Genomic DNA, 13,960 nt, shown 5'->3' with positions numbered 1-13,960 from the left:
CTCCATCGTAGACACCTCAGGTCCATTTTAAACATCAAATGGCCTAAAGGTATGATAAGCAACAAAGCATTGTATGAAAGGTGCAAAGTTGAAAAGTTATCCAAGCGCATTGAACACCAGCGGTGGAAAATGTTTGGACACATTCTCAGGAGTATGGAGAACACCCCAGCCCAAACGGCTCTCTCATTTGCTATTGAATCAGATAATTTATTCATTGGAAGATTGGGGAGACCTAAAATGAACTTGTTATCGGTTTTAAGAAGTGATTTAAATAGTAGAAGTTTGCAAATGGACAACTTGTATGAATTGAACGAAATTAAAGATATAGCTGCATGCAACAGATGTTGGGAAAATCTTTTTCAAGGGTACAGTTTACCGCATTAAGGTATTTTTAAGAATCATTTTTGTCGGTAAGATCCTGTTTTATAATAATAATAATAATACGTTGTATGACCCGCCGCGCACGAGTGCGCGGCTCCCCCTGTATCGTCGAAACTCTACAGTGAAGCGACAGTGGGGGTCACCACGTGATACACAAATTTCGTAGGTTTACAACCTACCAAGACGCTCGCCGAGTTGGAACAGATATTTTACGAGTATCACCCGTTAACGCAAATAAGCATTCTTGCTTCGCATCGACTGACTAGATCGTTGCTATGTTAATTTGCAGAGCAACGATCTGGAAGGGTTGACACCGTCAATCAACCTACCCACGTAATGTAAGTGTAACATTAAATATGTTGCATGATATGTGTCTACGCGTACTATACTATAGACTATATATATACTACTAGTACTACAAGCGCGAGATCAGAGAGCTGGGGTTAGAGCAACTAAATTAGGATAAACTGTCCATATTGGCGTGAACTTATTTAATTATTAGCATATAATAGTAACCTAATAATATCCCTCGAGCGCGCGCAGTGCTATAAGTATACTGGTTTAACAAGTACAAAGTATGTCACATATTTTTGGAGACGCTTCATTGTTCATGTTATGTTGTAAGACAGGAGACAACAGTTCTTATTGTAAGAAAAATTATTACAAATGCATTATACAAATAACATAGCCATGTAACTACAATATGTCACCTAGTCTAAAACTTAACTTAAATCGCTTCCTGAAAATAAAATAAATGCAAATTATGGAAACTGCGTAAATTTTCCTGAACAACAATGCATAATTGTACACTGCCATGCTGAACTTTAGCAGGTACGGTTCGGTTGCGTGGATCTAATCAATTTACTAGTGAAATTTGGAGCCGCGCAAGCGGACCGAACCTAGAACAAACCGAACAGTGTTATAATGATTAAAATTATACTTATATATCATCAGACTTGAGCGGAGGGTCTTATAGTGTATTATTGAAATGCGAATGTGAGATTAGAGAACTCTAACACAAGGCTATGACTCAGGAGTACAAATACAACATGAAACTGATTTCTCAATTCCAACCGGAACTTATTTGGACGACAGGCTGCCGTTCTAGGTCACTTTAGGAAAATGGACACTAAATTTTTGCTTTTATATCCCAAATCATTCAACTGATACAACTTGAAACTACCTCAAGTTTCTGAACCTCCTTCTTTCTTACCCCACGAAGTGGCCTCTACCACTGCTACTCACATGCTGCCGCGAACGTATTTGAACATCAATTGCAAATCGCAATTATGCTCACCATCTTAACAGTTGATTTATTCTTGGGGTTCTCAAAATTTTGATCACACGCATGAACAATAAATATGTTGAAAAGTGTCAGCATTCTAAGACCAGTTTTGAATTGAAACTCAAAAATTCGAAATGTAACATCATCCGTGCCTAACAGTTAACTCAGCAGAAAAAACGAGCATTTTCTGTACAATACTCGTTTTCAATAACTTGATTCTTGGCGAACTATAATATCGCAGGGTCGAATGTATCTCTCATTTCAGTTCAAGTCTATGAAAGTCCACTGACTCAGGATCCATATTTCGCTGCATTATTTTACCATTTTTATAGACGATCTTTTCCTTCTTCCTCTTGTCTACATGCTTGGTGGGTGGGGAAACTAATTGATGTTTCTCTAAATACTTCCTGCTCGCGACAGAGTACTCCGGTTTAACAACAGATCTGGAGCTGGGATAGGATGATTTGTCAAACTCCTCCCCAAAATACACGCTGTTGTAGATAGAGTGATTAAGAGAGGGGGCTTGTATTTTCGGGTGCTGAAAGATGGACTGATCGCGGTATTTGGTGGATACAACATCGTCCGGCGAGAACTTTACATTTTGATCTGAAAGTAACGAAACTTAGAAAAGATTGTTAAGAAGTGTTTAACTATATCAGCAAGTTAAAGTTATCCAAATTAGAACATATTTGTAATTATGGAGTATTAGGGGTCGTTCACATATTACGTAATAACTATTTGGTAAATGTTTGCCCCCTCCATAATCAGTTTTAAACATAGCTGTTGTGTTAAAATTACACTAACATAATCATTTAGAAACCCCCTACCTCCCCCACCGTGATTACGTAATATTTGAAGTTGTTAACGACACTCGGACTGCAGACACCTTACTAGGAAATAAACTATTTCTAATAATAATATTTCTGATAAAACTTACTTTCTGACGAATCCCAGCCGTTAGAGCGGTGAGGGTCCTCGTTTTCCTTAAATCTCAGGTAGAATGAGGTAGAGTCAGTCTCACTGGGCCCTCCATCACAGCACCTCTCACTCAGAGATGTATCACGTGACACATCATGCGACCAAGTTACTGGACACTGGGCTGACTGGTCATTTAACTGGTGTTGGGTCATCTCAGTTGCTGTGTTTTCAGTGAGAACCAGTGATTCGCCAGTACCAACACACATATCGTTAGTCTCCGTGGAGCTGGAGACACCCTGGTAATATTATGGTAATATTATGTGTGGGTTGATAAAATATCATAGTACTCTGGCCAAAAACAAAAGCACATTGTTTAGTTTAACCTGGTTATGAATGAAAATACATTTGGTTACTATAGATACCACTGATAAGTTTATTGTATATAACATTAGTCATTAGTAATGGGAACAATAATGTACATAAATTGAGGTCATAATCATGACAAAAAAGGGCGTTAGTAGGTTGAGTTAAAATATATCTTAATAAATCTAGCCGTGGTCCATATAATGTAACCGTGCTGGGTCTCTATCAAGGCTATAGATAATAATGTGAGTTGTCATTTAGTACGGCAGAATATCTTTGATTGATTATTAGGGTGTGGTTTAGTAAATAAAAAGGAACGAGGATTAACCTCTACTAATATCCTGCTGGATCCCACTTTACTTTACATATTAAATAAAAAATTATAGAAAATTGAGCAGATAGTAAGTGAGCACGTGAATGTACTCAAATGTAGTAATTGATTACAATGTAACTGCATGCTAACCTTGTCTATTTGCTGTTCCAGTATCTCCATCTGATTTCTCATTGTCTCTATACTCTTATCCAGACTTACTACTTCACTTTGAGGTTGGGTGGTCGTGTGTGCGTTCTTCATTAACAAAGACACCTGGACACAACCAATTAACATCATCAAGCAAGGGAACATATTGTGTGTATCCTCGAGTCATTATAACATCACAACACTAATCATTTAGCGTGCAGCTGCCTCTACTGGCTCTGCATCGTGCAGCTGCTTAAAATGCCGCGCGGGCACCGCGCGCGCATGTAATTACGGATAAAGTTACACTAAATGCTGACAAAACGTTATTTTCATAAAAAAATGTCAAAAATTTGATTACAAATTTCGTATTTGCCGCGGTAAGTTAGGTGGCATGCATCCTGACACACTAGTCACTAACTACTTCATTTTAATCGAATCGTGGATCAAAAAGACAGTGCTGAACCATACACACACCTCTTAAATCGCACTTTAACGGCAATAATTATTGAATGGCGCCTTCGGTCGACCGTCGACTTATCGACTATTAGACAATTTTACAAAACTATCCCAAGTATTCAATTAAAAAAGCTTGTGTCCAGGTATTCATTAACTGAAGTCTGTATAACTAGTACATAAAACGTAGAATGACAGAAAAGTGTGAACATAGTGAAAATAAAGTGTAAATTAATGATTCCGAAAATTAATGACTCTGATAGAAACAGGAAGGACTGAAAATGAATCAGAAAAACCGTCCATCATAAATATGTTCCAGTTAATAACTAACAAGTGGTAAGTAATAAGTACCTGTTGCTGTAGATGATCCAGTTGCCGTTTCTGCAAAGTCAACATTTTTAATGCTTTAGCGCTAATCGACGCAGACTCGCTCTGAGATGAAGCTGTTCTGCTGCTTCGCGCTGAAATTTTACCTATATTAATAAATTCAGATATTGGATTTAAATAGACAGAATTAAAATGAACACATGAACTATTGAGGCAATTAGCACAAAGCTAAATCATGAATGGCAAGATGTTGGCGATAATATTATGTGTGAGCCAGTTTTTCGGAGATATAAATCAATTTAAATGTCCCTCCATTCATTTGAAAGGGTAATCTAACACTTAAGGGGGCCGGGGGGGGGTCTTCATCAAAATTCTCTCGAAATCGACTTTATAGTTGTTTCTGATAGAGGGGAGTGATATCTATTAGCTGCTTTTGGTCCCATGGAAAAATATTGTTCCTAGCCGAAATCATCGCCGGTCTAAGGTCAGCGCTTATGTGTAATTGTATTGCGCGAGCGATTTTCAATCGCAAATTCTGAAAATCGAGTCTAAAAATCTATCTTCTCCCACATTTTTTGAGCAATCACCCTGAAACTTTCAGGATATGTTCTAGGGACCATTTAGAAGAGAATGATCATACAAAATTTTGAGATAGGCCTTTAAAAATTTTTTATTCAATTTTGAAAATCTTGGACCTCGTTTTTTTACGATTTTTTGAGGTCCAAGATTTTCAAAATTGAATAAAAAATTTTTAAAGGCCTATCTCAAAATTTTGTATGATCATTCTCTTCTAAATGGTCCCTAGAACATATCCTGAAAGTTTCAGGGTGATTGCTCAAAAAATGTGGGAGAAGATAGATTTTTAGACTCGATTTTCAGAATTTGCGATTGAAAATCGCTCGCGCAATACAATTACACATAAGCGCTGACCTTAGACCGGCGATAATTTCGGCTAGGAACAATATTTTTCCATGGGACCAAAAGCAGCTGATAGATATCACTCCCCTCTATCAGAAACAACTATAAAGTCGATTTCGAGAGAATTTTGATGAAGACCCCCCCCCGGCCCCCTTAAAAAGATATTATTGACGGCAAAGACGATAAAAAGTGAAGTACCAGGGATATTTTACCCTTTTATCATTTCGACAGAAATTTCACAATTTCGATATAAAATTGAAGAAGTTAGGGCTTTCTCCAATATTTAAACTAGAATTTGAACAGTAAATAAAATAAAACTAACAAGATTTGTCGATGGTATCTCTGATGCAAGTATCCTTCCTTCTCTCAGAAACGGAGCTACTAGCACTACTTTTCATAGAGCGTGTAGTGTTGTTACTCTCAGGATAGAGTTGCTTCTTAGCACTGCTCCTTCCACTTCGTTTAGAGCGTGAACTGTAGGAACAATTAGTCATTTTTACTGCACTTCTTTAGTGTCATTAAGTAATTACTTAGTCAATGTTCCTGCAATTCTTTAGTCCGATTACGTTATTACAAAAATTATGCAACCTTCAGAGTTGACAAATTTTTACAACCGTTACTGAAATTTAATACGAGTAACATTATGTAATAGAATAATACCAATTTAATACCAATTTATGACACAATCACCGTTTAATGTTACCGAAAAGGACAAATATGTTACTCAGAAATCACAGATAAAGATTATAAACTCGCCTGTTATTTGTTGAGTCACGAGAACTGACAGTGGAAGTTGAACACACAGATTTGTTAGCAGAAGAAAAACTGGACTTGTCAGGCGAGCGGTGGTTTGTGCGCTTGTTGGGGGACGCACGGCCCAGTGTACGGAATGCACTCTTCTCTTTAGACAGCTTTTCTCCCTTTTCTTTGGACAGCTTCTTGGAGCGACGAGAAGGAGAATAGTTAGGCGGGTAGAAGGCAGGTACATTATGTGGGTACATAGGTGGGTAGTGTGGGTAGGGGTACTGGTACCTAATGGGGTCTATATACGGGTTGTAATAGTAGGGGGATATAGGGCTGTGTATTCCAGGTGCACTGTAAGGATCTGATCCCTGTCTGGAATGCGCTGAGTACATATCAGACTCGCTCCTTCCTGTATAGTCGCCTCTCCCCGTGTAGTCACCCCTCCCCGCGTACATGTAGCGAGGGTCGAATGGAGCAGCACCAGGAGGGTAGTGGGTGGGAGAGAGCAGTGAGTTGGGCGGGTAGGTGGGGTCCGGGGGACTGTTCGCTTTATCTGTCAAACCATTCTCTCCTCCGTTATCTTCTGTAAAACCGTTATCTCCTCCTTCTGTATAACCGTTCTCTTCTTCCGTCTTATCAGCTGTCATCCCATTCTCTTTACCATCACATCCCACTCTTACATTTGCAACTCCATTACATATGTTGTTTAACTGTAGGCTGTGTAATATTGATTTGTTAAGATTATCATTAGCTTTAGTTAGTGTCGCACTGGAGGAGGGTCCAAGTATGGAAAGAGGAGAGAGGGAGCGGCGAGGGGCTGAGGGAGTTTTAGAGGGAGTAGCACTGGGAGCAGGTCTCGGTTCTAAATCATTGTGGGTACTGCCACGCCCAGATTCATCAGGATCCTCTTCTTCTCCTGGCTTATCCCTGAGATAAATCAGTCTTTTAGTATCTTTTACTATAATATAACAGCTATCGTGGTGTAATACTACATATTGACCCTGATCTAATTTTACCTCTTAAATATTCCAGAGCAGCTACGAGTTAAGTTAATTAATTAAACCAAACATCACAAAATAGATCTGAAATATTGTTACAAGACACCCAGAGCAATTCGTGAATCTACTCAGTCTACTGCACATCTAGAAAAGGAAATTGTTTCACTGGTTTGTTCCGATCAATAATTGGTAACAACTAGGGCCTGCAGTCGGGTAGAGATGTGAGGTAATTAGATTTTAACATTTAACGTGTGACCTGGTCAGGTAACTGTTAATAACGGTTTATATCACCAGGTAACTATTACCTCGTCTTATGTTACCCAGTGACTGAGTGACAGTTGGGGCCTGCATGGAGCTATTACACACTATCAATGGATATCGATCCTGGTGGGGAGGCGAACCTTATTTTTCTGACACGTGACTAATCAGCTTCCACCAATGACCAATCAAAACCCACAATAACTGTCCCGTGTGAAATGTTTATGGATAGTTGAACTTTGATGGAGTTGATCACTTCTGCTATTTTGATTATATTTATAGGCTACCTTTTTTGTAGAGTTCATCTTAACAGTTAGATAAAATACTATAGTTGGGTTAATACTGTCAAATTCTGACATTATTGGACCCTGTAGGCTCTGCGTGTCGTTCATTTAACACATTACCAGTCTTACCACACACTACGCACTGACTTCCCAGCCAGTGTTCTGATTGGTTGGTTCTTGTCACGTGGGATGAGTTCTATTTGGTCATTGAATGCAGTGCAGGCAGAATTGTGGGTTTTGCAACACGTTGAAATTAAGGCCACAGGGGGGGGGGGGGGGGGGGGGGTCGAGGCCTCAAAAAATGCAAAAAAACATTATGCTTTGAATCAATATATATTTTTGTGGTGGATACTTTGCCACCACTCATTTGTCTGTAGCTATTTTACTTTTTTTAATAAATGAGGTTAACCAATTCTCATTTAACCTCATTTTTTGATAAATCGATAATGGAGGGCAGAAATATTGATGCCATTACAACTGAAAACTACGATAAGCTTTGTTTTTATTGTTTTTGTGTTATTTCAGCAGTTAAACTTTGAAAAATATACAAATAAAGGCAAAATTCTCAAAAATCACATAACATAAAAAACAGTTTTTTGCCTCTCCTGAAAACCTCGAATTTTTGACTTCAAAATCTATCTTCTCCTAGAGTTTTTATCCATTTCACCTCAAATTTGGAACTTATGTTCCTGACATAAATTTAAAAGTTTGTTATGTAACGATTGTTGTAATTTTGCTCCTAACTCTTTTTATGAGGTTAACCATTTTAAATTTTGTAACCCGCACTCATGGTTAAACTCATATCTCAGCTTTGGAGCAAGATATCATAAATCGTTACATAAAAAAAACTCAAAATACCTTGAAGAACATTGTTGCCAAGTTACAAGGTTCTAAGTCATAAACTGAAAAAGAAGATAGATTTTGAACACGATTTCATTTAAAGTTTTCATTTACAATAGAATTACAGGTAAACCTCAAAATTCAACGCGCGATATCTTCAAATAGGAAACTTTGTTTTCCGTAAGGACAAAAGCATTTGAAAATTTAGATCGAGCTCTACAACATATCTCAAAATCTCAAAATCGACCTCGGACCCCCCCCCCCCCCCCTGTGGCCTTAATTAGGTAAATGGAGACTGTTGGAGAAGAACTCGCCCCATTTTAACAGAAGTGAGAAGTTACCCCACCAGAAGCGACCCCACCACTTTAACATGATTGACAGGGCCAGTTAAATTACTGCTTGCTAATGGTACAAATATACTGGTAAAAGTATCCACACACCCATAATTATCAGTACAATATCACTAGAGAAAACCTAACAAATTAGTAAGCAGATAATAATATTGTGAGGTTTGTCCACTTTACTACAGTGTTCTGATACCGTCCAAGGAAGTTACTGACTAGTAACTGGATACTAAGATACTCTAACCAATGCACAATCTGCACTCTTATCAGTATAGACCTCCCATTGTTATTCAGTGAAATGTTACGAGAAATCTATTCACCAGATATCTACTTAACAAGCCGGTTTTCGTGGTTGTCAAGGAAAAGGAAATTACCCAAGTATGTAATGAGTAATTCACTGACCATATAATAATTATATTATAATAAATCTCGCCAATAGTTGCAACGAGAAATTAACTTACCAGATGTTATGAGTAATAGTGTTGAGAGCAGAGGTGAACATTTTGTTAGCATTGCTATCAGAGGGCACATTCTCCAGGTAGAAAGTTGTTGTGTCTGATATCTGCGTATCCGGGACTACAACATATTTTGTACATCTGAAAATATTATTGGAGTTATTGATAATGATTAGAGGCTAGAGCAATTGTAGTAATACAGTCACTACGGTGAGTAAAGAATGACCCAGTACCAAATATATATAACGAAGAGAAACTATCAGATCGTATAAAGTTAAAGGTGGAGAAATTTAGACACGAATAATAACATGATCAGTGTTTTCTTTTGCTGTAGAGTGTAGATTTTAGTAGTTCATTTGGAAAACCAAAAATGAAATTATTGATTTTTTGTGATCGTGTAATTTCTACTTTTATAGAATTAATTCTGTGGTGATGATAACAATAGCGTCCCTATTCTTAGTGAAGAAAAATCAGTGCTGGTTTCAAAGTTTCAATTCATTTTCATGCGTGTTGAGAGAATTGCAGTTTGCTACAGAAACAAATTTACAGAGTTTTCACACGTGAAGATAGATGGAGCAGAGAGATGAAGTTGAGGAGGTGAAACTGCAGTCTGCAAGCACTCAAGCAGAAACTAGAATAATATAATATTCAGCTGAATCCTGAGGAGGAGCCGCGCGGATCAACCAATCGGAGCAGAGAAGCATAACACGTGACATAACCTGACCAATGAGCATTTCACCAAATATCCCAGTGAGCCAAAGTGCACGTGCGTGGCAAGTAGCCAATTAAGTAGCAGAGATATCGCACGTGGAGATCATGTGATGAGCACGTGCACACTGGTACATGACAGTGTAACATTCCTCGCCAAGTACTGCCAACTGTTAGCAGCTAAACATTACACCCCTCTGACAGTACATTACAGTGCGGGGTAAGGGTGGTTACTTAGGACATAGGGCTCGGGACAAATCAAATAAAACACTCCAGACTATCTACTCTAGATTATCTACCTGTCTTTTTAAAGAGGAATGTGAACCTTGTTGCCAGGAATGTGTGTAATGTAAATGTGTGAAATGACTCCTCCCTGCATGCTAGGAATCATGTGTTTTACATGTGCTGCTTGCTTTACAACAAACTTACTCTAACAATATCTACCAAGGGTCAGTTTCATCTCATTTTGGTGGTGGTTTCCTAGAGCTTTACATATTGTGGTAGAAGAATTAGAATCGGTAATTATCGAAATTAACTTTAAACATCACCATTACATTAACAGCTATACTGTAATTTGACCATTGCTATCTCAAAATTTAGTTTTCTAAACAACATCTATACTAGGTGTTAACAATTTTTAAATGTGCATCGTAAAGGGGGTATCAATATTTTAGTTCTTTAAAAACAGAGCGGGCTTCATAGATCTACTAGATCAAGCTAGATCAAGCTAGATCAATCTATATCATACTAAGTTGAATCACAGTACATTTCACCCTACAGTTTAAGTTGATATTCCATTATAGGTACTTTTACCTAAAAGAACAACTCTAGCGCAAGTTTATGTGTACTTTTTGAAAATTTTCAATTCACTTTATTTGTGTTAGCCGAAATTCGGTAATATTTTGACAATTATTGTACACTTTTCTCCAACCTCAAAAAAAAGGTAGACAAAATTAGACACTAAGTCTTATGAGAGCCTCACTCCTCCCTCAACCGTGACTTGAGTCAAAACAGAGCAGATGTGCAAATATCTGCACATAATCTCATGTCTGGTATTGGTTAGCTCTCAATATTTTCATAGAGTAGCGGGAGCAGGTCATATTAGTGACTGGCCAGGGCACTAAATAATAAATCGTTAGAGTAGCAAGACGTCGCCATGGCAACATTTAGGTGTAATGATTTTAATTATTGGTTTAAATTTACCAATACAAAATACACACCAAAGACAAGCTCCATGTAAGGCACTGGAAAGGGTATTTATAGAATACTAAGCACGGTTATTCTAGCAGTGACCTCAGGTGACTTTACAAATCATTTAAGTAAAGATTAGCAGTAAATTACGTTAGTTTAATGCTAGGTGCTAGGGAACAGAATGACATGTGCATATTGCATATAACAGGGCCATTAATTAGATTGCACAAGTTCCATATTTAATATGAGATCGGCATTACAGAGCAGTGTATGCTGAACTCAAAACACACATTGTTTCGCTAAAAAGCTGGTACTATTTTTATACAGTACGTCGTATCATCTGGTGCCGTTTTAACAGCAGGTCAAGTGTTTAATAACTAAACTATGATTTTAATTAATATTTAAAAACTTAAAACTAACGTCTAACTGTATAACTTACTTGACATGTCTGAAGGAAGGTAGCTGCTGATTTACTGAACATTCCCAAGTCAGAACTGAGCCACCAGACAAGACACAGAGTAAGAAGGGAGCTGGAGGTTGCGCTTCTCTGAAAATAGGGACAAAATAAGATTAGGGGTTGCGCTTCTCTGAAAATAGGGACAAAATAAGATTAGGGGTTGCAGTTGCCTCTTTCTGAATATGCAACTTTGACTGATAGTCTAATGTCACAAAACTTTGTTATTTTAAAACTAACTCTCAGATATAGTCATTTTCTTAACAAAAGTCTTAATGCGATAGCAAAACATTAAGATACATTGTAACAAATCTAAGTTCCCTAACTGTTCTAATATAAGCACGCCCTAGTGATTATATATTTAGATCTAATTTGATTTAGGCGGTGGAACAAGTTGGACGGATTCGTCAGAGCTAAAGACAAAAGAGCAAACTACTCTTACAAACCGAGATAATGCCAGGAGGAAGAATGAGAGTGAGAGTTAGCACGAGGAGAATGTTATGTTACCTGATAAGAGAAGTATTGAAGGTATAGTTGAGGAGGAGTTGCCAGATAGCAGGACCCAGTGGGTAAGAAGGATCAGAGTTGATGGGATGGGAGAGAGGAAGTGAGATCCACCCACCAACTAGGATGCTATCAGTCATGTTAGATTGATCACCAGAAAGAATCAGGACTCCTCGTCTTGCTCTGTCTAGTGTCAAATACCTGACATGTTTTGATTATATTTCACATACAGTATTTCACACATTTCACATATTTCACTCAATAAATTTCACATATTTAACATATTTTACTTTAACTGAAACTTGGCCACATTTTACTATTCTTTCATAGCAAATCAGTAGTTAAGATATTATGATAGTTCACTAACCCTGATTTGGTTACCCCAGCTAGGTCCCCACTGAGAGATCTAGTGATAGGGGTGGAGGCTAAAGGGAGGGGGGCGACAGGTTTCAATTCAAACCCTACTCCAGGGTAGACCATCTCACACGTCACTTTGAGAGGGGTACCCAGATCATCATCTGGCATTAGCGATATAATGCACCTCATTTTCAACAACTCTCCCACGTTACTACCGTTTTTCAACGTTTTTTCTAATTCCTGGGATATCGAGAACATGTTTATTTCTTGTGCAGAGAAATATGAACCGTCTAACCGTGAAACAGTGCAATCATATAGTGTGACCAAAATCAGTCAGGGGATTGAGGGAAAAGATGAGTGATTTGAGAAGCTTACATTGAAAGAATGAAGGTATTGGTCAGTGGTGTAGGTCATTGAGTCCTCCTCAGATAATATCTTGGTGGGCAAGATCATATCCCCTGGTATCAACATCGTAGGTACCTTCACTATTTTACCATCTGTGAAAAATAACTGTTTATCAAATATATTTCGTGTGACTTATTTAAATCATTGAGGACCTACAGAGACCAGAGACCAGTACGCTTTGGGCTAATATTTAATACAAAGTGCATATATATACTTAACTTGAAAAATGAGGAATCACAATCTTTTTTCTAATAACCTGATATAGTCTCCTTGCCATGGTCCATTCTGTCTACACAAACAGACACAGTTTGGTTTGTGATCTTGGGGGTTCCCAAAAGGAAGCAATCAAACCCAGCACGTTGTACTGAGCTCAGCTTAGCGGCACGCCTCAAAACATGCTCACTTATCACTATGCTACCAACACTGAAATATATATATGTTATTGTTTAAACATTTGTAAATATCAATGAACAATTAATGTTATTTGGATGATCTTCTGGTATGACATTATTATGAGATTTAATGCAATGTGATTATTATATTCACCATTTTGGAGATAAGCTGACTTTAGCCACTTTCCCAGTTGGTTGGGAGCTCCTGAAATTTTGATATGCAAATTATTTAAAACTTAAACTGAGGTCTAATTAGCTGGAAAAGGAGACAAAAAGCTAACATAAAAACCATTTTACTTAATAATATTAACTCTGAATAATTCAGACATCAGTCATGTCAGTGGTAACTTACCATAGGTGTATCCTTGAGGAGGGGAAATCAGAGACCCCCATATCCTAAAAAGTTAGTTTGTCATTTTACTTCAAGATTGCTCTAAACAGAATTGAAGACAATTGGTTAAGACCCTTATACTAGTAAGGTACATACAAATTCACAGAAGGAGGCCAAGAGTTTAGAACTATTTAAGTAAATTAATTATCACCAGCAAAATGTGTGACAGTTTGAGTTTTAAATGCAGAACAAATAATAAAGTTCAGGTATACAAATTGCTAATCAGTTAAATTAAATACTAGATATACAATCGTCCTAAACGCTACATCAATTCACGTCTGAATATAAAATACAAATATATACATATTACTAAAGATTAAAGAAAGGCTGACAGTGCAATTTTTATAATTCATATTACGTCGTCCATAATAAACTGTTTAATGCTATGGTCTAAATTTACTGTCTTACATATTATTATTATATTATAACGATTCGATTGCGTCACAGTTCAAATTTTAAAGTAACTTTTAAATCAAATAATTTTACAAATCTTAATCGATATGGAATTCAAGTTAGTGAGAACAAGGTTT

General features: G+C 37.4%; 1 protein-coding gene across 1 annotated transcript; it reads right to left on the bottom strand.

Annotated features, from left to right (window-relative positions):
* Positions 1-1,024: 1,024 nt before the first annotated feature.
* LOC134816298 (SCL-interrupting locus protein homolog) lies at positions 1,025-13,452 on the bottom strand. The gene is made up of 14 exons (XM_063825077.1): positions 13,392-13,452; positions 13,194-13,244; positions 12,904-13,070; positions 12,618-12,739; positions 12,253-12,482; positions 11,889-12,086; positions 11,367-11,474; positions 9,035-9,169; positions 5,862-6,776; positions 5,428-5,579; positions 4,212-4,321; positions 3,411-3,533; positions 2,604-2,880; positions 1,025-2,272 (listed from the first exon to the last, which is right to left on the bottom strand). The coding sequence occupies exons 1-14, from the start codon at positions 13,430-13,432 to the stop codon at positions 1,923-1,925; spliced, it is 2,979 nt and encodes a 992-aa protein (XP_063681147.1). The 5' UTR covers positions 13,433-13,452; the 3' UTR covers positions 1,025-1,922.
* Between the last annotated feature and the right edge of the window lie 508 nt (positions 13,453-13,960).

This window comes from Bolinopsis microptera, chromosome 6 (assembly GCF_026151205.1).
Source record: "Bolinopsis microptera isolate Bmic1 chromosome 6, MBARI_Bmic_1.0, whole genome shotgun sequence".
Taxonomy (NCBI): domain Eukaryota; kingdom Metazoa; phylum Ctenophora; class Tentaculata; order Lobata; family Bolinopsidae; genus Bolinopsis; species Bolinopsis microptera.
Note: the sequence above shows the minus strand (reverse complement) of the source record. Positions and strands in the feature narration are given on the sequence as shown.